This window comes from Podarcis muralis, chromosome 1 (assembly GCF_964188315.1).
Source record: "Podarcis muralis chromosome 1, rPodMur119.hap1.1, whole genome shotgun sequence".
In the NCBI taxonomy this organism is placed as follows: domain Eukaryota; kingdom Metazoa; phylum Chordata; class Lepidosauria; order Squamata; family Lacertidae; genus Podarcis; species Podarcis muralis.
In genome coordinates, this window is record NC_135655.1 from 136,670,677 (window position 1) to 136,697,952 (window position 27,276).

A 27,276-nucleotide genomic window follows, 5' to 3' on the forward strand; every position below is an offset into this window, starting at 1 on the left:
GACAGCGTCTCTTGGAAATTCATGACAAAGATATTAGACAAAATCAAAAGTGGGCCTAAATTCATAAAAGGAATATCAGCAATCTATTCAGAACAAAAAGCAAAATTAATTATAAACCAGGTAATAACGAATGATTGTAAGATTCAAAAGGGAACCAGACAAGGATGTCCATTATCACCATGGTTGTTCATCCTGGTACTGGAAGTACTTGCCAGAAATATAAGAGGAGATAAAGAGATCACAGGCATTAAACCTGGGAAAAGTGAGTTTAAATTAAAAGTATATGTAGATGATTTAGTGATAACAGTGGAAGACCCAAAAACTTCACTCCCTAAAGTAATAGAAAAGATTCAGAAATTTGGGGAAGTAGCAGGATTTAAATTAAATAGGAATAAAACTAAATTATTAGTTAAACATTTGAAGGAAGAAGAAAAAAATAATGAGTTCGAGCAAAACATTGAGATTGAAGTCCATAAAAAGTTTAAGTATTTAGGGATATGGTTAACATCAAGAAATCTAAATTTATTTAAAAGTAATTATGAAAAAATCTGGTTTGAGGTAAAAAGAAATTTAGAAATATGGAGCAGAATGAATCTCTCATTGTTAGGTAAAATAGCAGTGATTAAAATGAACGTGTTGCCAAAAATGCTATTTCTTTTTCAATCAATTCCAGTTATCCTGAAAGATGATTATTTCAAAAAAAGGGAGAAAGAGATTTCAAAATTTATCGGGGGGGGGGGGGCAAAAGGCTAAGGATAAAATATAAAATACTTACAGATGTAAAAGACAGAGGCGGGTTTGCCCTCCCAGACTTTAAATTATATTATAAAGCTGCATGTCTGGTATGGATCAGGGACTGGATCAAGTTGGAAAAACAAGAAGCATTAGAATTGGAAGGATATGATAACAGATTAGGCTGGCATGCGTACTTATGGTATGGAAAAGGAAAGGTACACAGAAGTTTTTACAATCATATAGTTAGGAAATCATTAATGAGAGTATGGGAGAGATATAAAGACTTACTAGAACAAAAGATTCCTTGGTGGCTTTCACCACATGAAGCGTTACTACTCAAACCACTTGGAAAGAAAGGAAAATGGCTTACATATGCTGACTTGTTAAAGGATCAAGATGGAAAATGGAAACTAAGAGATTATGATGAAATAAAAGATCATTTTCAGAATTGGTTGCACTATCAACAATTACATGAAACATATAAAGACAGTAAGAAAGGATTTAGTTACATGATATCCAGATTTCAAAGGGAAGTGGTAGAAGGGAAAGTAAAGCTGCTGAAAGGTGCATACAGTATTCTGCTAGAATGGGAGACGAAAGACAAAGAGGTGAAATCAGTTATGATTAAATGGGCACAAGATATAGGTCATAATATTATGTTGGAAGATTGAGAAAGGTTATGGAAAGCTGACTTAAAATTTACAGATTGCTCCTTGCTGAAAGAAAATTATATGAAGATGATGTATAGATGGTATATAACACCAGTGCAGCTAGGAAGAATGTACAAAACCAGTTCAAATATGTGTTGGAAATGTAAAGAAAAAGAAGGGACCTTTTATCATATGTGGTGGGACTGCAGTAAAATGTAAAAAAATTGGGAAATGATATATAATGAGCTGAAGAAAATGTTCCAACTAACATTTGTCAAAAAACCTGAAGGATTTTTGTAGGAAAAGACCTGCCAAGGAAACTGAAAAACATCTTTATGTATGCGACAACGGCAGCAAGAGTCTTAAAAGCACAAGGATGGAAGAACGAGGAAATCCCGGCTAAAGAACCGTGGCAAGAGAAATTGATGGACTACACAGAATTGGCAAAACTGACACACAAACTACATGACAAGGATAACTGTGATTTTAAAAGATGAATGGGAACCCTTTACAAAGTACTTAAAGAAACAACAAAATGAACTGGACTCCTTGGCAGGTTTTGAATAAACATTCACAAACTTTTTATTGATAATATTTAGATAGACAAATTAAGGATCTGTACAGTTTTGTAACATGCAGAAAATAACATATATTGATAAACCAGAGAGAGGAGCTGAGGGAAGTCTGGGGGGGGGTATGTTTGGGGGAGGGGAAAAATAGGGGGGAATTTAAGGATATGTTCTTTGATAAAATGTTATGTTGAAATTACTAATAAAAAAAATATTTTTTTTAAAAGAATACTTTCTTGGTAGCAAAGAGATCTACCCCAATATTGATTTCACCCTCTTTACAAATTGCAAAATATACGATGAATTAAAAAAGATGATGGGGATAACTTTTACTAAAAAAACGGTGGCATTTCTATTAAGTATTTTAGATAAAGAGATCCCAAAAAATCTAAGAGAGGTATTCTTGTATGCAACCGCAGCGGCTCGTATACTTGTGGCCAAGGGATGGAAAGATCCCGAGGCTCCAAAAAGAACAGATTGGCAAATCAAATTACAGGAATTGGTGGAGACGGCTCAATTGACTAGTAAACTCAGAGAAAACTCAAAGCAAAAATTTGCAGAAAAATGGGATGGTTATAGAAGATATGTTCAAAAATACAATAATAGTTTTGACTCCATGCTAGCATTCAAGTGATAAAGGAACTAAAAGGAGGTGGACAACAATTAATAAATAATAATAATAATTTATTATTTGTACCCCGCCCATCTGGCTGGGTTTCCCAAATTAATAAATTAAGGATTTATTATGTTTTCAGATTGTATTGGAAAATTTATATAGAAAGGTTTATTGTTTTGTGTACATTCGATTGTAAGATAAAATATATGTAAAGGGACTTGATAGGAAGTCAAAGTTGAAGAAAAGATTTTGGAAGATAAAAGGGGGAAAAATATTTACTTTCATTATTATCATTTTGTGTGCGGGTGTGGGTGTGTGGGTGTCTGCACATATGTGAGTTTTTGTATGGAATGTTTGGGAGGAAATAAGATGGTAAATAACAAACTAAATATTGATGTATGTAATTTTTATTTCTTAATTATATTTAGTGGTAGTATGGTTGTATTGTTCTTTGTAACATAAAACCATTCAATAAAAATTATTTAAAAAATAAAAAATAAAACCAGAATCGCATTTGGGTAGAAACTGTTTCTCAGGCAGCTAGTCCTAGTCTTTATAACCCTCTACCTTCTTCCAGAAGGCAGAAGCTGAAAGAGATAATTTCCAGGGTGTGCTATCCTGTGCTATCTCTGCAGCTTTCTTATGACACCTGGAAGCATAGATTTGATCCAAGGTGGGAAGAGTGCACCCAATTATTCTCTCTGCAGTCTTTACTACCCTGGACCCTATACCATACTACCCTAAAATATTTACCGTATTTTTCGCTCTATAAGACGCACCAGGCCACAAGACGCACCTAGTTTTTGGAGGAGGAAAACAAGAAAAAAATATTCCGAATCTCAGAAGACAGAACAGCAAGAGGGATCTCTGCGCAGTGAAAGCAGCAATCCCTCTTGCTGTTCTGGCTTCTGGGATAGCTGTGCAGCCTGCATTTGCGCCATAAGACGCACACACATTTCCCCTTACTTTTTAGGAGGAAAAAGGTGAGTCTTATAGAGCAAAAAATACGGTAAATGTTTCTTTGATTGTCCTTGAATCCTCCCACCACAATTGCCATCCTCTCCTGCTACACCCTTTGAGAGCCACTGTTCTAAGCTCTTACTCCAGAAAGTAAGGGGAGTCAGAGGACCTTTAGCACGTGCCAAAAAGAAGCTGATGGAGCAGACAATATACCGTGTTTTTCCCTCTATAACACGCAGATTTTTTCTTCTAAAAAGGAAGGGGAAATGTCTGTGCGTGTTATAGAGCGAATGTGTGGTCCCTGGAGCAGAAAAATCAGGCAAAAATCAAATCGCGCTTCACGGAGAAGGGAAACCTGAAAAGAGGAAGTGGCTGCTTTCCTGCATTCTGCCTCAGGGTCTTACTGCCCACCCTTCTCTGTTTCGTTGCTGTGTTTGCTGAAACGGAACAAAGAGCAGGGAAAGCCCCTCCCCTCCAGGCAAGCAGAGGGGAAAGCAGAGTATTCCTTCTAATTCCTCTCTGTGCTCAGGTGCTGCTGGGGGAGAGGGAGAGAGAGAGGGGGAGGGAGAGAGAGGGGGGGAGGGAGAGAGAGAGGGGGAGGGAGAGAGAGAGAGAGAGAGAGAGAGAGAGATGGCTGGCTTGGGTGGGGGGAAACTTTTGCCTTTCTTTTCTCCCTCCCGTTAAATCCCTCTCCTGCATTCTTAGCCAGCTGCTTCTCTGCACACCCTCTCATGTCCCTTCTTTGTTTTTCCTTCGCTCCCCACTTAAAATGTGGTTACAAAGCATAGATCCACATGGATCCTCAGGATCTTTGCATTGGGTCACCCCAAATTCACCATCAGATCACATAGCATGTCCATAGCTACAGCCTGCCCCCCCAAAATCACGCACCCACTGTTGCCTGGGGCTGCAATGGTGCAAAAACGTGGTTTAAAAGCATGGATCCACATGGATCCTCAGGATCTTTGCATTGGGTCACCCCAAATTCACCATCAGATCACATAGTATGTCCATGGCTACAGCCTGCACCAAAAAAATCACGCACCCACTGTTGCCTGGGGCTGCAATGGTGCAAAAATGTGGTTACAAAGCATGGATCCACAGGGATTCTCAGGATCTTTGCATTGGGTCACCCCAAATTCACCATCAGATCACATAGCATGTCCATGGCTACAGCCTGCACCAAAAAAATCACGCACCCACTGTTGCCTGAGGCTGCAATGGTGCAAAAACGTGGTTACAAAGCATGGATACACAGGAATTCTCAGGATTTTTGCATTGGGTCACCCCAAATTCACCATCAGATCACATGTCTGTGGCCACAGCATGAAGCACAAAAATGATACATCCACTGTTTCATTCAGAATGTTTTTTCCCTTGTTTTCCTCCTCCAAAAACGATGTGCGTGTTATGGTCAGGTGCGTGTTATAGAGCGAAAAATACGGTAATTGATACGGTATACAATGAAGAGCACCACTTATATTCCATGTGTATCATTGGATTGTCTACAAAACTTCCATTTGAAAAGCAGCCTCCATCGAAACTACAAAAGACTATTCAAGCTTCCATGAGTACAAGAACCAGGTGGAAGACTTGGTGTGAGAGCTTTTCAAATAGGAAATAACATCTCCCTCCCTCCCTCCCTCCCTCCTTGACTTCTTTCTATTGTTCTATTGTAATTATGCTTTCCACATTTTATGGCTGGGATAATATTCTTCTTCTCAAGTTTACAAGCTAGCATTTTATCTGCTAGATACAGATTGCTTTTACTTAACACCTTCCCAATTGCCAAGAAGAAACAAACAACTTTCATGAAAATTGTGTGATTGCACATTAACATGCACTGACTGCATTCTCTTTCTGTATTTTTTAAAATTGTAACACACAATAAGGTTTCCCTAGCAGTCGAAGGGGCTTATGAAATTGCATGGAAACGTGAACAAGCACATTCTGCCTTCTATACTTCATGCCGAAGAGCAAGATGAAAGATAAGGAAGCAGGCTAATGGTGACATACAAAGGACTCTGCCAATGGGCAATGTTTAAAAGGAATTATTAAAATAACGAATAAGCCAAAAAGCAGATTGAAACACATGTCAACATTCTACATATCTGGCTAGGCTTAAGTAAACAAAAATATTTTTAGCAAGTGACAAAGAGAGTACAATGAAGGCGTCTTGCCTGATGCAAACAAGCAGGGAGTTCCAATGTGTAGATGCTGCCCCACTAAAAGGTAAGTTTATTACAAATGCTTTACCACTGACCCATGGCCTTTCCTCCCCAATAATCTGAAGTAGAAATTTGCCCTTCTTAATAACAATGCAACAGTGGCATTGCAACATCTATATTTTCAGGCAACACAGATGGGAAATAATACAAGTGCCATAAGCTAAAATGGAAATGTTGAATGTGAAAGACTGTGCTGTGGTACTCTTCTCATATATGCAGTCATTTGTAACTGCAGTGGTTTATCATATGTGGCTATTGTCTTGTCACTAGCAAATGTCTGTTCTGAGGTTTTTGTATCCTTTCTTTTATGGATGGAGATTAATCATAGAGTCATAGAACTGTAGAGTTGGAAGGGACCTTGAGGGTCATTGAATCCAACCCCTTGCAAACTTAACAGCTGATGACTGGAATGGCCAAGGCAACTGCTATAAGATTTTTGAACAGTTGTGTATGTTATTTTAGGTGATTTGGTTATTTTAAACACCTTGACAGGAGAGCACTGGCCCTCAAACATGAACCCTGGATCTAATTCCTGGAGAAGTGTGAGTCAGATGGATAACAAAAACCCCTTCCCAATTTCTTTCCAGCCTGCCTGTTGCCAGCAGCAAGGAATCGGCAACACCTCTGAGCAGTGGTCAAGAGGAAGAATTTGCTCCACAAATGCAGATTAAAGGGGCACAGAAAGTCCAAACTGCTGCAAGGTCTTGTGAAAGCCTGATTTAGAAATACAGTGCCCCTTGATTTAGAAATACAGCAAGCTCTTCAACTGGCATGACAGAGGCACACAGGAAAGGTTCTTTTCCATCTCAGCTCCGACCTACGAGTCTGAATGAAACCTGCGTGATTCAGGCCTTTATCTCCTCATTTTCATCTGGACAGGAATTCTTGCTGGCCAAGGGCTTGGCCTACATCAGGCCCAGTTGTTGGCCAATTGCAGCCCTTGGAGTCACCACACCCACAAATTTATCGTTAGATGCCCCATTTTGTCTCACATCCTGTTCCAAAGCCTGAGATCCATTTTTACAGCATAGTTCCCTAGCGTTTGATTCGTACCTGCCCCTGTAAAAGAACTCACCCTAAAGTATCAAAGTTCATAAAGAGCTTATTTAAAAGCTTTCCAGCTTTTGCACCCTATTCTCAATTCTCAGCTGACTTCTCAGCAGAATCCAGTGCATCTCCTGCACCTGCAACTAGAGCCAGAAGCAGTAGCAGCCATCGCCTGGGGGTTGGGGGAGTCCTGGCCTTAACATCCAGCTGCTTCAGCAACCTTTCTGGACCAAGATTATTTCTTTGGGCACCTGCTGTGGCTCAGAGATTCAGGAGCACAGTGGTGGTTGGAACATCTGAGGACTTGCAGGGAGGGGTGGAAGGTTCTAGCACCTTTGCTACCTCTGTGCTTCCTACATCCGCCACTGGAGCCAGAATCTGTGAGGGTCAGGGGCTATAGCAGTTTCTCAGTGAGAGACAAACACCCGAATTTTTCAACTGCCAGTTCAGGGAAGAGAAAACCTTTGTACAGTTTTGCTAATAACTAGTGCACTATGGTCTATCTCTTGCATTTTAAAGATATTGCAAGCCATCCTGCACTTTATTCTTAGACCATATACTCCAATCCACAGTTAAGCCTTCAAAACATTCTACTATATAAAACCAATGCTGGGGGGGGGGGAATGCAGTGTTTAAAGTTTTTTTTTCTCCTGTGCTTCTTTCACTAGGTTACTTCCTTCCTGTGCTCATGACATCTTATGCAACTGGAGTTATGAGGCTGATTATATGCAATTTCCTTAAAGGTTTATGAAAATTCATGTATACCTCAGAGGCTATTATCCTCTGCATACGTGTGCATAGCTTTCAATGATAATTCAGTCCCTAGGGGACCAATTCTGCCATCTCTCTTCACTCCAAATTCCCTTTGAAGTATATAGGACATGACACAGGCAGTGGAACTTTTAAGTTTAGTATGCACATAGAAAAAACCCATTAGATAGATAGATAGATAGATAGATAGATAGATAGATAGATAAGACTGCAGCAATGCAGGCAAGGAAGTCTGGGCTGAACCCCTAAGCATAGGCCCCAGTCATTATACACTCAATTGGTCATTATATACACTCAATTGGTTTCCTGAAGTCTGGTTTGACCAGGTAAAAGAGTAATCCCCTGGGAAGTGCCCAGTTCACATCTCACCTCAACTACAAAGCCACCTCTTGGGCTTTGCAATATGGGAATTATAAAACTGACCTCCCTGACAGAACTTGCAAGTCTTGGTGACAGTGTATTGTTATCATCGTGTTTCTATGTGGTCTTTCCTTCAGGAAGCTCAATGGCATTAGGCTGTGAAAAGGTGCCTGGCCCAAGGACAACTAGTGAGTTTTGTAGCTTCCTGAGGGCTTTGAACTTGGGTCTCCCAGCACTATTAACGATGACACCACCATGGCTCTTTGTGAAATGCTTTGGGCACTGATATGTGCCCAATAACTGCTAAGTATTATTATTGTTCATTTCAAATGACAGGTCCATTTCCATTCCACTCCAGCTGTAAACTGAAAGGAGAGAGTAGGGTGGCTTCAAAGGTTAAGGTACTACAAGATTCTATGTTCAATCTTCAACATCTGCCATTCAAAGGATCAGGGAGCAGGTGATGTGAAAGGCGTCTGCCTGACACTCTGGAGGATTTTGTCCTGGCCTTCGAACTGAACTGAACACCCTAGAGAACCAAAGCCAGGCTACACGAACCATAGACTGATACAAATCCATATATTCTAATCTCTTGCTTGAGGGACATCAATGGCAACTGAGTGTATCACTTGTACCAAATAAGTCCCAAGCCAAAGGAAACATCATGCCAAAAGGCCAACTAGATGTTATGCTAAGATGACATCAGCAACCATCTCCCTACATGATATTCTGTCTTTCCCAAACTCCACTGCCCATCATTGGCTGCTGTTGAGGAGTGGGAAACACAAAGCACTGTGATGTCAGGGTACAGCTAAGTTCCACAAGCCATTGTTATAGAGGAAGACGGTGCAGCTAAATGCACAGTTGCTGTTTTCAACAGTAACTGCACGTCTTGATTCTTAAAAATCCAGGGTTCATTCTCACATTGGCAATCCTTTGAACACATTTTTGGCCACTTCTGAAAACTTGTGGATATGTGTTGTTGCTGTGATTAATATGAGAATCTGGGTCTGAGGAAGACCTGGTGTTGTAGCATCATCTTTGGCAGTGTCAGCTGCCTTGTAGCCAATTCTCTGTACTAATATGAAAACGTTTGCAGATTGGCAGGCACTGGTGTCATTTACACTACCAGATGGAGAGATAGGCGATATCTTTTATAATGGGGAAAGTGTTCTTTTCGCCACACAAGCTTGTACAGCACAGTTTCTGCTACTGTCCTGTTAACATATGAAGGGCAATCCTCATAACAGATCCCCATAGTGGGATTTGTTATCTCTAGAGGTTTTGTTTAGCTCACAGATCTCTCAATGAAAATAAGCATATTCCACTGATGGGATACATTTTCTTCTTTGGAATTAGTAGTGCATTGAGACACATCTCTTCATTTCCTTAACAAGGAGGGGTGGGAGGGAAATAAAGATAAAATAAGGCTTGGCACACGTTGCAAAAATTCCCAATTACATTCCTTGGGACATCTTGCAAATCATTCATGCCGCCAGGTTGCTTCTGAATGCCCTTCCCTGCAGTGTTTTCTGTTCCTGGTGGATAGCATGCTAAATTACTTCTGAAACCTATCAGACATGCCCAAGAGCAAGCAGCCATAAAAGTTTGCCAAGAATTGAATATTTTTACCCAGCAACCCCTTAAGAAGGAAAACAGGCAATTCTCTCCTGTTTAAGATCACAAGATGTACAGCCTCCTTGGCTTTTAGCCCCATATAAAACCAATTAAAAACTTCTTGAGGCACAAATTGTAAGCTTGGCTGCAATGCCACAGTGTGAGGTACGATTCCCCAAGGAGACGAGGGAAAGTGCAAGATTCTCTTTGGTCTCTCCTGTCCCATTTTACTTGCTATGTACAAAGTCGCAATAGTCATGCTCAGCTGAATCACATAGTGCGCCTTTTGCTGAGGTGTACGACTGCAGAATACTGGAGTAGGGTCTGATTGGTTTTTGAATACAACATTATCTGCATGATGATAGCTAGGATGTCAGAGTGACGAGGGCAATGCCAACTGTCCTAGGGCATGGGATTTTAATGCTGGGGACCATTCAAACAGGCAATCCTCAACTCACACTCTCAAGTGATGCACAATCCAGCAAGAGGCAAACCATGTGATTTGGATGGTAATATAGTCTGGCTCTGAGCAAGGAGATATTTCCTACTATGTAACAGTGGCAGCTTAGAAATTGTCTCTCTCTTTCCCACTATGTGAGTTACAGCCAGCCAATGTAAGCAGGATTCCCTGTCCAGGGGATAAAGGGAACTTAAAGCAACCTACTGTTACGGATTTATATGCCACTATACCTAAGTACCTCTGCCTGTTTTGTCACAAAGCACAATGTGAAAAATGCTCCCATCAAGTTCTGTTAGAGGGGATCATTATCATAAAGTTTGAAATCTCATCTTCAGGTGGTATCTTCCGCTTGTTAAAAAAATGTGGCAGAAGTGGTTGGGTGGGTAAAGACATGATTTTAAATGGATTTGTTAGCTGATGAGTTTCTAATGAGACCTTTACAACTCTGTATTTCTACTTTGATTTATTTAACATTCAGACACCTCCTGCTGCTCTCTGTGTAAGCACCTCCAGAGCATGGTCACAGTGCGGCTCTGCTCCCCAGGACAGCTGCAAGCCAAGGATGGACTCTCAGCTACTAGGTTAACAGATGCCTCCGGTAAAAGGAGAAAATCTATCTCCAAATGACACTTTAGGGCCGGATATCTATACCCTTTCAGTAATTTTCCTGTCATACTTGCTTATGTTCAGGGTTTTCCGCTCCTTCCTCCTCCTGGAGTTATTACACTCAGCATGGCAATTTAAGCTCAGGTTATGAAACTCCAGCTGCCTTCTATTTGTTTCCATAAACTGGCTTGCATAAAGCAGACTGTAGAAAGCAGTTCATTCCAACAGCTACAAGAGCCCCAGCCAGAAATGATATAGGAGAAGTAAAACTGAGGTATTGCTACTACATCCTTCTGGGTTGGACTTACTTTCTAGAAAAGAGATGACAGAGGTTCAAGTCTTCCCGGAAATAAAATGGTGTGGCCTTGAAGGCTTCCCCTCTAACCTGTAGTTACTCAATGCCAACGTGGAAGATGCACTCTGTACTCAACCATGTATAGAGGACCTCAGTGAGAACTAGGCTAAGGTGGGGGGCCACTAGGGGGCGCATCGGAAGATGGCTGACAATAACATCTCTCCGACCCACATGAGGTAATTTGGAGGCTATGATGGGGGTAATTAGCCTCCTTACCCCCCCCCCCAGGATGGTGGGGGGGACTGCCCTTGCCTGCTGTGCCCTACACCACCCCCGAATTTGTGGGGGTGGGGGCACTAGGCACAAAGCCCTCCTGTGGGATTCTGGCACTCCTGGATGCCGTCCCTGATCCGCGCCACTAGCTGCAAGAACTTCAAAAGAAACAATTTGGATGAAGCTAATTGCACATATTTCAAGGAAGGAGGGGGAGTAAAGACTGCTAACAGAAGAGATCTCTGATAAAACAAGACAAGAAATAAATCATGAGAAGATACGCCAAGATACTGTATGGCAAATGACTGATGGGGGAGGGGGAAAAAACTTTCCTTTCCTTCCTTATGTGATTAAACAAGAATCCCCTCCCCTCATGAGTCAGAAATGTCGTTTTAAGGACTTAAGCTGTGGATTTAAGACTGTGTGGAGATAAACTTTCGAACCAAGGCATGTTTTGAGAAGAGCGTGGAATGTACAAGAGCTCTGGAATGAGCTATTGATCATGCTACATCTGTAGAGAGCTGTGGTCTCATGTAGGCTAGCAAGAGCCAAGTTGGCTCTGCTTCCTTGTGGAAGTGCCTATGCTGACTTAAAAGGCCTTTGTCAATCTTGTAGTCACTGATTTGTACGCTGCGGATACTACTCAGCTTTCCCACTTTCCTCAGACTTGGAGTGTTATAGCCTCACTCTGGGAAGGGTCAGATTGTACCTCCATTCCCTTTTTTGTACCTCGCACAGGGTAGTATGAGGGGCCAGATGCAGGGATCATGACACATTTTACAAATAGATAAACAGATATTGCTACCATATAGAACCACATGCAAGTTTCATGGAGAAGCACAGTGATCTGGAATGGATCCTGGCTAATCCTGCCCATTCTGTCACCTTTCCTTCAATGCAAATCATTTTCAGCGACTGTGTTTTCACCCAGTATTAAAACACAAAATACTAAAACATAAAAGTTTGATCTAATAAAGAATGCAATTTACCTATTGAGCAATCCTAATCATTTTTACTTGAGAGTTCCCACAGTTTGCAGTGGACCTTACTCACTAGTAAGTAAGTATGTTTAGGATTGGAGTCTGAATTATTGGGGTGCACTTTACAACTGCAGTATTTGAAGGAACTGACCTATCCACATTTAATTAAAATAATATTATATTATTGAACATTTATTTACTTTCCTTGACTGGGCTTTCTAAGGCTCTGTTTTGTAAATACACCAGGTAGCTGCTCCTCTTATCTGGCCCTTGCCTTAATACAAAAATATTCTGATGGCATGTAACAAATACATATAACAGGCATTTTTTCATTCAGAAGCACTTCAATGATATAAAAAAGATAAAATTATAGTTGTTTTGAAAATATGTATGTTTTCAGTCCACAAAAAGCAGCAGCAGTACATTTGATAAAAACATACCCCCCTCTCCAAAAAACCCCTAACCTAAAAAAGTCTTTGTTAAAACCCCAGAACTGACAAGTTTCCATCCCTCTTGGTAAGGAGATTTGAAGGAAGAGATCCGCATTTGTATCTACCTTCTCCACTCCAGGCCTTTACTCCTCTCTATGAGACCCTGCATTCTGCTTCCAGTGATAATACCTGAAACATTGGCTGTTATTGGAACAGAAGCCTTACCTGTCCCCCTTTAGGCTGATATCTGATGTTCTCTGTTGACCCAATTTTGGACCTGACATTCTTGAGATCAGGGAGAGGCTGGTTAATGAGCCGTAGTTGCTTCGGGGTAGCTGGAGATTTTGGAGGTGTGCGTATGATGGCAACTTTCTTCTCAGTGGACACCAGAATACCGGATTTGGGAGTACCTGGTGTATGGGGGGTTCTGGGGTAGCTGGGGGTCCCAGGAGTGCCCGGGGTACGGGAGGAATAGCTAGGTGGTGTCCCAGGAGTTATGGCGGTGGAACCCGGTGTAGTTGGGGTTGATGTGCCACTCTTTCCTGTCCGGCTTCGAATAGGCTCTGATCCTGTATTGGGGAAAAATTAAACCATGTTGCTGATATTTTCATGGAGCAGAGGACATCTATCTTATATTTCATGAGGGCACCTTGCAGATTATTCACTCTGCCGTGTTTCTGAAGGCCATAAAGAAACGTGAGAATGAGCAATAACTTGCTAAATGATACGTGGAAAGAAGCTTACATTACACTTATACCAAAGACAGAGACTGAAAAGACCCAACTTAAGAACTATAGACCTATCTCGTTATTAAATGTGGATTACAAAATTTTTGCAGACATTTTAGCAAAGAGATTGAAAAAAGTTTTGATGGAGGAGATTCATGGGGACCAAGCGGGCTTTCTTCCAAGAAGACACTTGTCAGATAATGTAAGGAATATAATTGACATTTTGGAAAAGTTGGAAGTGAATATAAACACTAAAGCAGTTATGATATTTGTGGACGCTGAGAAAGCCTTTGACAATATTTCTTGGAGCTTTATGATGAAGAACCTCCGGGGGATGGGGGTAGGTCAAGGGTTTGAAAATGGTATAGGTGCAATATACTCTGAACAGAAAGCAAAATTAATTGTAAATAATGTGGTTACAGAAGAGTTCAACATAGAAAAAGGGACACGTCAGGGGTGCCCTATCTCTCCACTACTTTTTATATCAGTCCTGGAGGTTCTGCTAAACATGATTAGAAGGGACCAGCTGGTTAAAGGGGTTCAGGTCGGAGCTAAACAATACAAATTGAGAGCTTTTGCAGATGACTTGGTACTTACATTACAAGAGCCAGAAGCTAGTACGAAAAGGGTTTTGGAACTAATTCAAGAGTTCGGTCAAGTGGCAGGATTTAAACTAAATAAGTTAAAAACTAAGGTATTGGAGAAAAATTTAACATCCTTTGAAAAAGAAAGATTTCAGAATGTGACAGGGTTAACTGTGGTCAAGAAAGTGAAATATCTGGGGATAAATATGACAGCTAAAAATGTGAACTTTTTTAGAGACAATTATGAAAAAACTTGGACAGAAGTGAAAAAAGACTTGGAAATTTGGTCAAATCTGAAGCTTTCCTTGTTGGGTAGAATTGCGGTCATAAAAATGAATGTATTGCCAAGAATGTTGTTTTTGTTTCAAACATTGCAAATATTGGACAAGATGGATTGTTTCAAGAAGTGGCAGAAAGATATATCTAAATTTGTCTGGCAGGGCAAGAAGCCCAGAATAAAATTTAAGATCTTAACTGATGCAAAAGAAAGGGGGGGATTTGCCCTGCCAGACTTTAAATCTTATTATGAAGCGGCAGCTTTCTGCTGGCTAAAGGACTGGCTACTTCTTGAGAACACAGATATTCTAGACTTAGAAGGTTTCAACAATGTATTTGGGTGGCATGCATACTTGTGGTATGACAAGGTTAAAGCTCATAAGGGTTTTAAAAATCATATTGTCAGGAAAGCACTATTTAATGTCTGGATAAGATATAAAGACTTGCTAGAAAATAAAACCCCAAGGTGGTTGTCACCAATGGAAGCTAAAGCTGTCAAAAAGCTTAATATGGAGTCAAAATGGCCAAAATACTGGGAAATTCTGGAAAATGAAGGGGACAGATGGAAACTGCAGAGTTTTGAGAAATTAAAAGGGAAAGTGAGGGACTGGCTTCATTATCACCAAATAAATGAGGTGTTTAAGATGGACAGGAAAATTGGCTTTCAGGTGGAAAAATCAAAATTGGAGACTGAACTGTTAGAATCCAGTACTAAAAATTTGCCAAGAATGTATAACTTGCTGCTGAAATGGAATACACAAGATGAAACGGTTAAATCAACTATGATTAAATGGGCTCAGGACATTGGTCATAACATTATGTTTGCTGACTGGGAGAAGTTGTGGACCACCGGGATGAAATTTACGGCATGTAATGCCTTAAGAGAAAATATTATGAAAATGATCTATAGGTGGTACATGACCCCAGTGAAGCTTGCAAAGATTTACCATTTGCCTGATAATAAATGTTGGAAATGTAAGGAAAATGAAGGTACTTTTTTTGACCTCTGGTGGACGTGCCCAAAGATTAAGGCATTCTGGGAAATGATATATAATGAATTGAAAAAGGTATTTAAATATACCTTCCCTAAGAAACCAGAGGCCTTTCTCTTGGGTATAGTCGGCCAAGGGGTGTTAAAGAAGGATATGACATTCTTTATGTATGCAACAACGGCAGCAAGAATACTCATCGCAAAGTACTGGAAGACACAAGATCTACCCACCGTGGAAGAATGGCAGATGAAGGTGATCGAATACATGGGTCTGGCAGAGATGACAAGCAGAATCCGAAACCAGGGAAGAGAAACAGCGGAAGAAGATTGGGAAAAATTTAAGGACTATTTAAAGAAATATTGTAAAATTAATGAATGTTAAAATGATGCTGGATTAGAAATTAAGTGGTTAACAGCGGTAATGGTCAAGTCAAAGAGAATAAGTAAGACTAAAATTAAGTTAAAATAAGGGAAGGATTTGCTGAATAATTGATTAGAAATTGGAATACAGAAAGGGGAGGTATGAGGAAGTCGGGGAGGTAAATTATAAGAAAATAAGATTTGAAGTTGTACTTGTTTGTTTGTTTGTTGTGTCTATTGTATTGTTTTGTTTTGTTTTTGTTGTTATAAAAATTATGGAAACTTTAATAAAAAAATTTATAAAAAAAAACTTGCTAAATGAGAGCACTATGATATTCAAATCAGTTAATGTTCAAAGAAGGTAATTTAAAACCAACAAGGTTAGAGATACTAAAATAATTATTGCATGGTTCGTAGATCACAGGCTTACGGAGAAATCTATTATAAAACAATACAGGTATTACAGCTGACCTGAACATTTTGCAGACCTATGGTACCATCCTGTGTGGGACTGCACCACCCCTGCTTGCCCATTTTTCCTAGCTTGCTTTACCTGCCTGCCTGCCTGCTTACCTACCCATTTCATTTCATCTATGGGTTTTGAATGTTTGTGTCATTTGTACTGATACTGTTTTAGTGATTTAGTTGTATTTGTATATTCTGGCTGGTAAATTCTACTGAATTCCCCCATTTTTTGTATTATTATTTAATATCATACAGATACAGTGGTACCTTGGTTCTCAAACGCCTTGGTACTAAAACAACTTGGAACTGAAAGAACGCAAACCTGGAAGTAAGTCTTCAGGTTTGCAAACTTTTCTTGGAAGCTGAACGTGCTCTCTTTGAGTGCCACACTTCCGTTTTGAGTGTTAAGCTGAGTTCTGTCTGTTTTCGCTATTTATTTTGTGTTTTTGTTTTTGCGGCTCTTTTTTGTTTTGTTTTTGTGACTGTATGGAACCCAGTTCAGCTGCTGATAGATTGACTGACTATGTGACTGCAGTACATTGTTTATTGCTTTCATTTTATGGATTAATGGTCTCGTTAGATAGTAAAATTCATGTAAAATTGCTGTTTTAGGGGTTGTTTTTAAAACGGATTAATCCATTTTGCATTATTTTCTATGGGAAAGCTTGCCTTGGTTTTGGAGTGCTTTGGTTTTGGAACGGATTTCCGGAATGGATTAAGTTTGAGATCACCTTACCTCACATGTGCCTACTCAACCACTTTGATCAATGGAATTTGCACGACTACAGGTGCCACATAGTACTCTGCACAGAATTTTGCTTGATGGTTGCCATTAATTTGATTTTAATTTGATTTAATTAATTTTATAATGAATGTTTTTAGAATGTCGGACTATTTTGATTGTTGTTAGCCGCCCTGAGCCCAGCTTCGGCTGGGGAGGGCGGGATATAAATAAAATTTATTATTATTATTATTGTTCAGCACCTGTAAGACCTCGATCATTTAGTGCAGCAGCACCTGCACTTTGGAACTCCCTGCCTATTGAGATCAAGCAGACGCCTTCACTGTACTATTTCGAGACCTATTCAAAACATTATTGCACAGACAAGCCCACCCAGGTTATTAGAAAGGGCTCACCCATGCTTCTACTTATCCAAGTGGTTTTCTCCTTGTCCCGCTCCTTCCCCAGGGAAAACCTGCTCTTTAGTGATAAATCGGAATAAACAACAATCTGGGGCGGAAACCTTCAGATTTCCCCTGCATAAAGCAGAGGTTGTGTGGATAAGCCCATAGTTGAGGTAATTTTAACCTGTTTTAGTATTTTAGTATTTTAACACTTCTATGTTTTAAAGTGTGGTTATAATTTTTTCTTGATTTTATGGTTTTATCTTTTTTTGTAAACCACTTTGAGGTTTTTTACAATTAAGTGGTGTATAAATTTTATGAAATAACTAAATAATATATTAATATATTTTTAAAGACTATCTACCTCTCTATCTCTCTATTCTTGCGAATTCAACAAGAATGTGGCCTAAGTAGATCTTAAACTCCTTACAAGGTTAACTTAATATCCTCAAAGGAATATAAATAAGAACCTAACTTCTTCTTAGAGTAGAGTCACTGAAATTAATTTGTTAGTCATAGCCATTCATTTCTATGGGTCTACTCTGACTAAAACTTGGTTGAAAATAAAGGATGTTTCCCCACTCTTCACTACTAAATAATCATTATACACGCACTAGTATTTACAAGGTTTCTAACAGCAGGACTGAACATTTTCTTTTGTCTTATTCTTACACCAATACACTACAAACATGCTCCAACTTTCAGTAAACAATTGTCTAATCTCCCTCCTTTTAATTATCTTAGTTAATTTAACCATATTTACTAACTCCCATGTCCTCATAATTCACTTGTCCAATGTGGGCATTCATTGTTGCTTTTCCAGGTTAAAACAAATTCTCTTATATGTATTATATTTGGTTGATGGGTGGCCTAGAAATGGAAATTAACAGGATGCTTTATCTGACTTACCAAAATCTGCTAGTAATGTAAAACACACAAATAATCTGTTGTGGGGGAAACGGAGGAAGCTATCAAAGCAATAAAACAGAGATGAAGAATTCTAGATTTTTTTTTGGGGGGGGGGGACTTGAGCTCCCATCAACCCCAGGCAGAGGAGCCAATGGTACAGGATGATGGGAGTAGTAGTTGGGCAATAGGTTATCCATCCTTGATACGAGATTGCTTGGATGGCAGTATGTAAGATATCCCTGCTTATGTACAAGCAGTACTTTGATTCCTGTGCCGCAGCAAGGTTTGTAGGTCTGTGTATTTTTCAATGAATCTTCACTTTAGTTAATGAGAGTAAATAGCACAGAAAAGGAAAAGGAATGTTTTTCTAAAGCTCCTTTGCTTAAGGCAACTGAACAACTTTACGAAACTGGATCTGTTTTAAAACATGTTGACCATAACTCTATTATGAGAGCAGAAATGCAAGTGAGTAAAGTAATGCCAATGTCATTTTAGCATGTATTTAGCAAGAGGCTAAGGGACGCAGGTGGCGCTGTGGGTTAAACCACAGAGCCTAGGGCTTGCCGATCAGAAGGTCGGCAGTTCAAATCCCCGCAACGGGGTGAGCTCCCGTTGCTCGGTCCCAGCTCCTGCCAACCTAGCAGTTTGAAAGCACGAAGTGCAAGTAGATAAATAGGTACCGCTCCAGCGGGAAGGAAAACAGTGTTTCCATGTGCTGCTCTGGTTTGCCAGAAGCGGCTTAGTAATGCTGGCCATGTGACCCGGAAGCTGTACACCAGCTCCCTTGGCCAATAAAGCAAGATGAGCGCTGCTACCCCAGAGTCAACTGCGACTGGACCTAATTGTCAGGGGTCCCTTTACCTTTAAGAAGAGGCTGCAAATTCAGTTACGCCAAGCTATGCAGCTCAATTCAGTGCACGTTTCCTAAAAAGCAAGTCCCACTTTGTGAAATGGAACTTCCAAGTCATTATTAACACTTAACAGGTATACCGTTGTACACCTGCAATCCCAAGCACATTCACCAGGAATAAACTAATGGCATTTACTTATTCAGATTTTCGCCTACTTTATCCTATGTTACCTCCTTAACTCACTTTATTCTCACAGCAATACAGAAAACCAATCTAGCATCTATTTCCAGGTCCATACACTATGGAGCAGTTGCAGCAACAGGGGTCTCCCCCCCTCCAACAGTTTATGTAGCTTTCCCTGACGGAATGCAGACATGCAGATGGAGACTACGCCTGCGTGGAAACTTCCTCTGCTCACCCCCTTTCAATCTGCTTCTGGTTCTGGAACACAGTGGTGCAGGAGAGGGTGAAGCACCGGTCCTTCACTTGCCTGACCTGCCTCTTCCTCCTCTTCTCCCAACCCATCCTGTGCTCTACCCTCCAGTGCTGAAGCATCCCCTGCCTCTGATTCTTGCCTTCTGATTGGTACAGGTCCTCACAAGCCACTGCCTTCCAATCCCAAGTCAGACTCCAGCCCCCGTTCTCCCGGTGCACTCGCCAGCGTCCTGCCAGTCCCTGACATGATGGAAGGGACGGGATGGTGGATAGGTTGTAGGTGGTTCAGATTAAGCTAAGGGGAGTTCTGGGGTGTTGGTGTAAATGAGTGGAGAGAACGTTCAGGAGAAATATTGTGTGTTAGGGAAACCAGGATGCTGAGCAAGATCTTCGGGGTAAGAGTAGAGGGGGATATGAGAGTGTGTAAATTGTATGTACAAAACTCTGGCGACCAGCATACATTTTTTCTGTTGTAATTTGTAAATAGTATAAGACGGTGTAGGGACGCGGGTGGTGCTGTGGGTTAAAGCCTCAGCGCCTAGGGCTTGCCGATCGAAAGGTCGGCGGTTCGAATCCCCGCGGTGGGGTGCGCTCCCGTTGCTCGGTCCCAGCGCCTGCCAACCTAGCAGTTCGAAAGCACCCCCAGGTGCAAGTAGATAAATAGGGACCGCTTACTGGCGGGAAGGTAAACGGCGTTTCCGTGTGCTGCGCTGGCTCGCCAGATGCAGCTTGTCACGCTGGCCACATGACCCGGAAGTGTCTCCGGACAGCGCTGGCCCCCGGCCTCTTAAGTGAGATGGCCGCACAACCCTAGAGTCTGTCAAGACTGGCCTGTACGAGCAGGGGTACCTTTACCTATAAGATGGTGTATTATACTGTATCATTTTGATATGCACAGAGACCTCAAGAGATGCGCACCTGCAGGCTAAAGAAAATGTGGAGGGGGAGTTAGAGGGTACAGAAACCTACTGGTGGTCCGTCGCATTGATGAAGAGATGGTGCTGTTCAGGGAGAAAGAATTTTCATCTCGTTCTCTGTCTCCTGACAGGCCCCTCCGGGTGGGCAGAATAGAGGAAGGTCTTGGTAAAGAGGAACGCTTTTCTGGACTCTTGGTTACACCGTCCTAGGAGAAACAATAGAAATTGTGTTTTTTTACTTTTAATTTTTTTTAAATGGGTAAAATGCAGTTGTTGTGATGACATTTAATTTTCCAGCAGTTTCTCCCCAGCAAGAGCTTCAAACTATGTTAAGGTAAGGAAGATCAGATCAAGCCTAGACAGATTAATTTCCAGCCCCCATGCACCTAGAGGTGAGATTATTGCCTCCAGAGGGGATCCAACATGGATTTAACTTTGCTTACAGCATACCAAAGTGAGATGATACAGGCAAAACTGAGTAATTTGGCAGGCTGGGGTAGGGGAGCATAGCTGATTTTAGTTTGGCTATGACTACACTAGTATCAGTCTCAAGTCTGCAGCGAAAAGTCAAAAGGACACCCCCACCTGTAATATTTAGGCCTCATCCTATTGTAGTCTTATGGCAAAAAGCTTATTAGGTTTGTGAACTTTGGTTTGAACCAACTAACAGTTTTTAAGAGTGGTTAAAGTGGTATGACAGAGACATCACTGCCTTTTTGCGTGCATGCATTTCTTTGGCAACAGTTGCCCTTAATCAAAGGGTGCTTGCGTGTTTTTGAGAAAAAAATGTTTTAAAATGTTTTAAAGTTTGCAAAACTTGCTTACCCAAGGCAATAATAACTGAACACACTACCTCCAGCACTGAAAAGTATAATGTTTCTCCAGCCTAAATTGGATTTATAATGGATGGATTCCTAGGGTTTTAATCAAACCCTGGGAAGGGAAACATTCCAGTTCAGGATAGGAGCTAATTATGGGTCCTGTAATAAGAAAGGCGATATCTGACAGTGTTTTTTCTTGAATTCAACAGGGGGAAGTTTGTTCTCTCCTGGTCTACAGCTCTTTTGTCAGTGTGAACTACTTGTGTTCAGGAGAAGGGCAAGGGGAAGAGAGTGTAAACAAACAGATCAGAATCCACCTCTGGCCCTTTCTTTGCTATCACTGACTACATTTACTCTGCTGCCTTACCTGAGCATCTGTTTTTGAATATGGCAAGCAGTCTCTTGGGCCTGCGGAAGAGGGCCTGGCAAAATAATTGTCTGCATCAAGCAAAGCTTTTTTAGTAGAAGTTAATGAGCAAGCTGAGCTGGGTCTTGGAGGAAGCAATGACTTTGCTCTAACCTTTGAGGCAGGAATCTTTGACAAAGAAGAAGTCTAGTCATGAGAAAACAAACAGAAGGAACACAACGTGAACATGGACAATGGTGTAAACAGAAAATGCATGCAATATGGAAAACAAACTGCAAAACAAAACTTCTTTTTAAAAAAATCACCATGTGTGCATATCCTAAGGTACACATGTATAAATGAGGCTGTTTTATTGCTTTTTTAAAAAAGTAATGTGAATAAAGAGATTGGGAATATTTTTCAGATTTCAAACATGATCTTTTACTGTTGTTCATAAGCATAAGATATGGTCAGGCCACTGGTTCATCTAAGGCTGTCCACTTTGCCAGGCAGTGGCTTTCCATGGCTTAGGATGGGATTATCTCAGCTCCGCTATCTGAGAGATCTCCAAGTGTCCTGATTTTCCAGGGACAGTCCTGGAATTACAAAAGCCACCCAAGCTTCTGATTTGATCTCAGAATGTCCCTATTTTCCCTGCTAGAGCATGCGCCAGCGCTTAATCTGAGCAATGGTGGTGGTGGTGGCAGAGAGGAAGCATCCCGTGGCCCCTCCTGAAAAGCAGGTGGAGGAGGAGAAGAGGCTGCAGCCGCCAAGGCCCAGCCTCAGGTGACATGCCGGCTCTGGGGGGCAAGCAGAGGGCAGGGCTGCCCAGGGCAGGAAGAAAAAGGAAGCAGAGCAGAGTGCAAGGAGTCTTGATATGGGGGGGGGGGTCAAGGAGGGTCACTTGGGGGAGAGTAAGAACTGTCCCTATTTTCATCTGAGGAATGTTGGAAGGTATGTAAGAAGAGTCTGTACCAAAGGCTGAAGTTGGGCATTCAAAGCAAATGCTCCACCTACTGGGCCACAGTCTTCCTCCAGGCCCAGGCTGATAAAAAACTTTATTACTAATGATTGTAACATTTAGTATCAAGTCTTATTGTTATCTTCAGGATGCCCAAATTGCTAGAAGCTGCATCAGAAATACATGCGTGTGTGTGTGTGTGTGTGTGTGTGTTTGTTTTTTAAATATGGACAAGAAGTGACAACCTAACATACAAACCACTTTGGGAGTGGACACTGATTTTTAATATGTAAAAATGTAAATAAATGAAGTGTTTCTGCTTTTTAGTGCCAAAATGGATTAAATTTCATATTTTCTAGTTTAACTCAATTATGCTTTAGGCCTACTAAATAAAAGCTGATAAAATTTGAAAGAACTCCCTTGCCGCGGATGAAATGCTGATTAATTTTTAAAAACTTTTCGATTTTCCCATCAAAATTCCTACTAGGTATTATTTTCTTTATGTCAATGACAGAACACTTCTGTTGGTAGAAAACTGAAGATATTGGACAATGACGATGACAGAATTTGAGAATGTAAATGCAAAAACTGAAAATGTATACACATCTACAGATGAAATGACAAACACTAAAGACAAAGTCTTAAAGAAACAGCAGCAGCAAAACTGTTATCCACCACCAGAGTCATCAAGTAGAATCCCATTTCAGTTTTATGTATCTATATCTATATATAGACACCACTTTAAACATGCTGTGTTTTTGCAAATGCAAAACGCAGGTACAGCTCATTTCCTCATTGCTGCAAATGCAGAACGCAGGTCCGGCTCATTTCCACCCAGCCATCCACAGAAGAAGAGATGTGTATGCAGACATGTATGTACAATTTTTTAAAATCTGATCCCATTGAGATCCCCCATTATGAAATTTTGCAGGTAGCTTTTGAAATATTAAATAATCAATACATTTTTGGAATTTTTAAATCATACTAATTTTTAAAAAGATGGAGCCAGCTTGATTAAACATTAGGAAGAACTTCCTGACAGTAAGAGCTGTTCGACAGTGGAATTTGCTGCCAAGGAGTGTGGTGGAGTCTCCGTCTTTGGAGGTCTTTAAGCAGAGGCTTGACAACCATATGTCAGGAGTGCTCTGATGGTGTTTCCTGCTTGGCAGGGGGTTGGACTCGATGGCCCTTGTGGTCTCCTCCAACTCTATGATTCTATGATTTCTCCTGCTCTGGAGGGTAAGACTCAAACCAATGGATTCAAGTTACAAGAAAGGAGATTCCAACTAAACATAAGGAAGAACCTTCTGAAGGCAAGAACTGTTTGACAGTGGAACGGACTCCCTCAGAAGGTTGTGGACTCTCCTTCCTTGGAGGTTTTTAAGCAGAGGTTGGATGGTCATCTGTCAGGGATGTTTTAGCTGAGATTCCTGCATTGCAATGGGTTGGACTAGTTGAACCTTCCAACTCTATGATTCTATAGAAAGCCATATGATGTTTTCTGACCTGTTCGGGGAAGTTTTTAATGTGTGACATCTTAGTGTATTTTTGGTCTTTGTAGAAGCCGCCCAGAGTGGCTGGGGAAACCCAGCCAGATGGGCGGGGTACAAATAAATTATTATTATTATTATTATTATTATTATTATTATGAAGAAGTGGCTTTGTTAAGCCTTCATAGCTAAGAGCGAAGGATGGGGCCTGCCCTCCACGACTTGATCCCCTTTCGGAGCAATTTAAGGCAAAGAGACTTTGTCCCCCTTTAGAGCCATGTAAGGCACCACAACATTTGGCAGCAATTCTGTACATTAATTATATGTTAATTATGCATTGTTAATTGGTACCTTGGCAGTCTCTGTGGTCCAAAAGCCCAATAATTTGTTTCAACATGACTGAACATGAGCATAATTTAATATGTTCTAGAAAGTTGTGACCTTTAAATAGGGTGACCAAAGTTTAGTTAAACACACACACACACACACACACACACACACACACACAGGACCAAACCTTTAAAGGGGGCAGAGCAGCCATGTTTCTTTATTCACAGGTCTGTCCTATTTACACGCAAGGGAGAGATGGTGAGGTGGGCCTAATTTTTCTAACTAAAGGAGCATGTAGGACGGTCTGAATGTTGTCACTTCTGTCATCTTAGGTGGCTGATTCAGGCCACCTTCCTCTCCAGTCCAGCTCACCTCATGTCAGGCCAGGAGAAAAATGCCTGCAGTGGCAGCATAAGATGAAAGCGCGGAGGAGTTCAGCTTTTGGCAATCTGAACGCACCATTTGTTTTGTTTTGTTTATTTATATATATATATATATATATATATATATATATATATATATATATATATATATGCAGGTTTTGGTGTCCTCGGGTGTCTTCCCGTGTAAAGGTTGGGGTGTCTAGGCGACGTTTCGACGAGGTCTCACTCGTCATCTTCAGGCTGGTGCTTTCGGCTTCTTGTTACTGGAACAGAGCAGGATCTCAGTGTTTGAGTTCCTATAAATACTGTTGAGGGGTGTGGTGTATAGCCTCCAATGTTCTGGGCCGAGAGGAAGTTCCCAGGCTAGTGTGCCTTTTCTTCTTTTGTTCCTTAGTTGCTTGAGGGATATCTTGAGTGATTTCTTGAGTGATATCCTGAGTACCACTTAGGTGGGTCATTAGGTGTGGATTAGTTGCTAAAGCCTTTGTGTCTTGACCTCTTGAACTTTGTGAAGAGTTTTTCTGAGAAGATGGCTGTAGTTGTGCTCTGGCTTGGCTTCGTGTATAGGGGCGAGCTGTGGTTTTGTGGCCTGTGCCAGCCAGATCTGTGTAGGGATTGCAGGGGGGTGCAGCATCCGGAGGTGCCATCATGGTTTGGCTACTGGATGGTGTCTGTAATTTATCTGTGGAGAGGGTCTGGGTTTGGGTCTGGTGTGGTTGATTGGTGATGGCGTTCTGTGTGCCTCTGGATCTGGTGTCAGTTTTTGTGGGGAGGGCTAATTTCCAGATGTCTGGCAAGCGGGATGTGTCGTCACGCTTGTTCATGTTGTGAGGGTGTTTCTCTATCTCGATGGCTTCCATGATTATTCTCTTGTGGTGATGTTCCATGTTAGAGAGCAATTTGGAATCTGCAAAATTAATTTCGTGTCCTGTTTCTTTCATGTGTTGGAAAAGAGAGGAAGTTTTTTCTTCTTTTTTGACGGCATTCTTGTGTTCTGCGATACGTGCATTTATTCGTCTGTTTGTTTGTCCAATGTACGTGGCTGGGCAGACTTTGCAGGGTATTTCATAGACCCCTTGGTTTTCCAACTGGATTTTATCCTTGGGGTTTCTGAGGATATTGGCTATCTTTTGGTTGGCGCAAAAGGCTGTTTTGATATTGTGTTTATGGAGGATTTTGCTAATTTTATCTTTAGCTCAACCCCCCACAAGCAAACCCCATCCACTCTTTTGCATTGATTCCCTCACAGCCAAATACTACTTTCTCTCCCCTCATGATTTTTCCTCTCATTGTTCCTTTCTCTTTTCCTCCCTGCTGCCTATGAACATGCTATTACAACAGGGGAGAAAAAAAGGACAGGGGAGGTGGAAGGCTGTAGACAGGATGAGGTAGGAATCACAATGTGTGCTGGTTTCTTAGAAAGTAGCCAAAAATGTGTAGTGTATTCCATATATCTACAGTTCCTCCTTCTCTCCTTTCACGCTGTGGCCAGAGTTTTCAAACAATTGAGAGGTATAAGTAGAGAGAGGGGAATGAGTCTTTCTTCATTTTCCCTTCTCTCTCCTTCAAACCTGCCCCATTTCAAGCTTTGCTACCTGAAATGCCTCTTCATGGGGGGGGTGGGAGAGGCGATGAGGGAGGAAATAATGAGGGTTGGCAACCAGTAGCCAAGTGGCCACTCTGCCTGTTAAGGTTGCTGCACTAAGACCTTGGATAAAGTCCACTTGGTCCCTGGCCACGCAGGCATTTGAGGAGGATAGGTTGCTGATGCAACACACTGTGACTAGGCAACCACACAATTCTTTCCACTGAAAACAATCACCTTGTGAAAGGGATGTGGATGCAAATTCGCAGTTCTACTGAACTTATGAGACTTGATCCAAGGATCAAGGATGTGTGACAATAGCTCCAATTGGTGAATGGGTACCTGCATTCCCATCCATACAAACAGATGGACAGGAAAGTGTATCATGCAGGGTTGTCCATGCACTTGCCCTTGTGACTCAGGAGGTCTGCACTTGTATACAACTAGGTCAGTAGTTCTAGCATGCATGTTAGCATGGTATACTGGTTTACATGCTTGGAAGCTCGAATGCTGCCTCTGTTATTTCACCTAGGCACTGAGAATATTCTGTTCTTTAGGGATGTAGGAACTGAGAGCACAATACGCTGCTGCCATGAAAGATACACCAGTGGAACTCCCCTGATACTGCCAAAACGGGGCAGAGCTGTGGGTGGAATATGGATGGCACACTGAAGGGAGCACATTTATGCTGTATCCTGCATTCCTTTGATACACAGCCATGCCCCAATGGTGTAAATTTACACCAGCCCTGACGTGGCAGCTCCAGACCTTGATTTTACCAGGACAAGAATAAGCTTTTAAAAAATGAGCAGCCCCTGCATAAATGGCTGTCCCCATGCCTCAGCCATGTCACCGTGATAGAGCACAGGATATTGTGTAAGTTAGCACAGGATATCCTTCATTTAAGATGACCACAATTCAGATGACAGGGTATGTGACATGGGGATACACCTCTCTGGATCTGAACCAGAGATCTCCAGTATATAAAGCATAAGCTCCTTCGACAATTGCTCTGCTCCTAGTGTCTATGACTGGGACTTGAAGCTAGGGCAAATGTCATGTGCTGTTTCTGATTGCTGAAAAGAACTGCTTGGTGGTGCTTGCAGTCTTGGGGGCACCTC

At 41.4% G+C, this 27,276-nt stretch overlaps 1 protein-coding gene across 50 annotated transcripts in view; it reads right to left on the reverse strand.

The window, feature by feature from the left end:
• The window catches only part of MAP2 (microtubule associated protein 2), a 291,706-nt gene that overhangs the window by 14,036 nt on the left and 250,394 nt on the right, over nucleotides 1–27,276 (reverse strand). For 41 of the 50 annotated variants that reach the window (XM_077919568.1, XM_077919560.1, XM_077919532.1 and 38 more), the window contains 3 exons: nucleotides 21,428–21,613; nucleotides 20,292–20,445; nucleotides 12,824–13,167 (listed from right to left, as the gene is read on the reverse strand). In XM_077919568.1, coding sequence (XP_077775694.1) covers nucleotides 12,824–13,167; nucleotides 20,292–20,445; nucleotides 21,428–21,613 — 684 coding nt within the window. The remainder of the gene's footprint in view (nucleotides 1–12,823; nucleotides 13,168–20,291; nucleotides 20,446–21,427; nucleotides 21,614–27,276) is intronic. The other 9 variants (XM_077919608.1, XM_077919589.1, XM_077919661.1 and 6 more) reach the window with 2 other exon arrangements.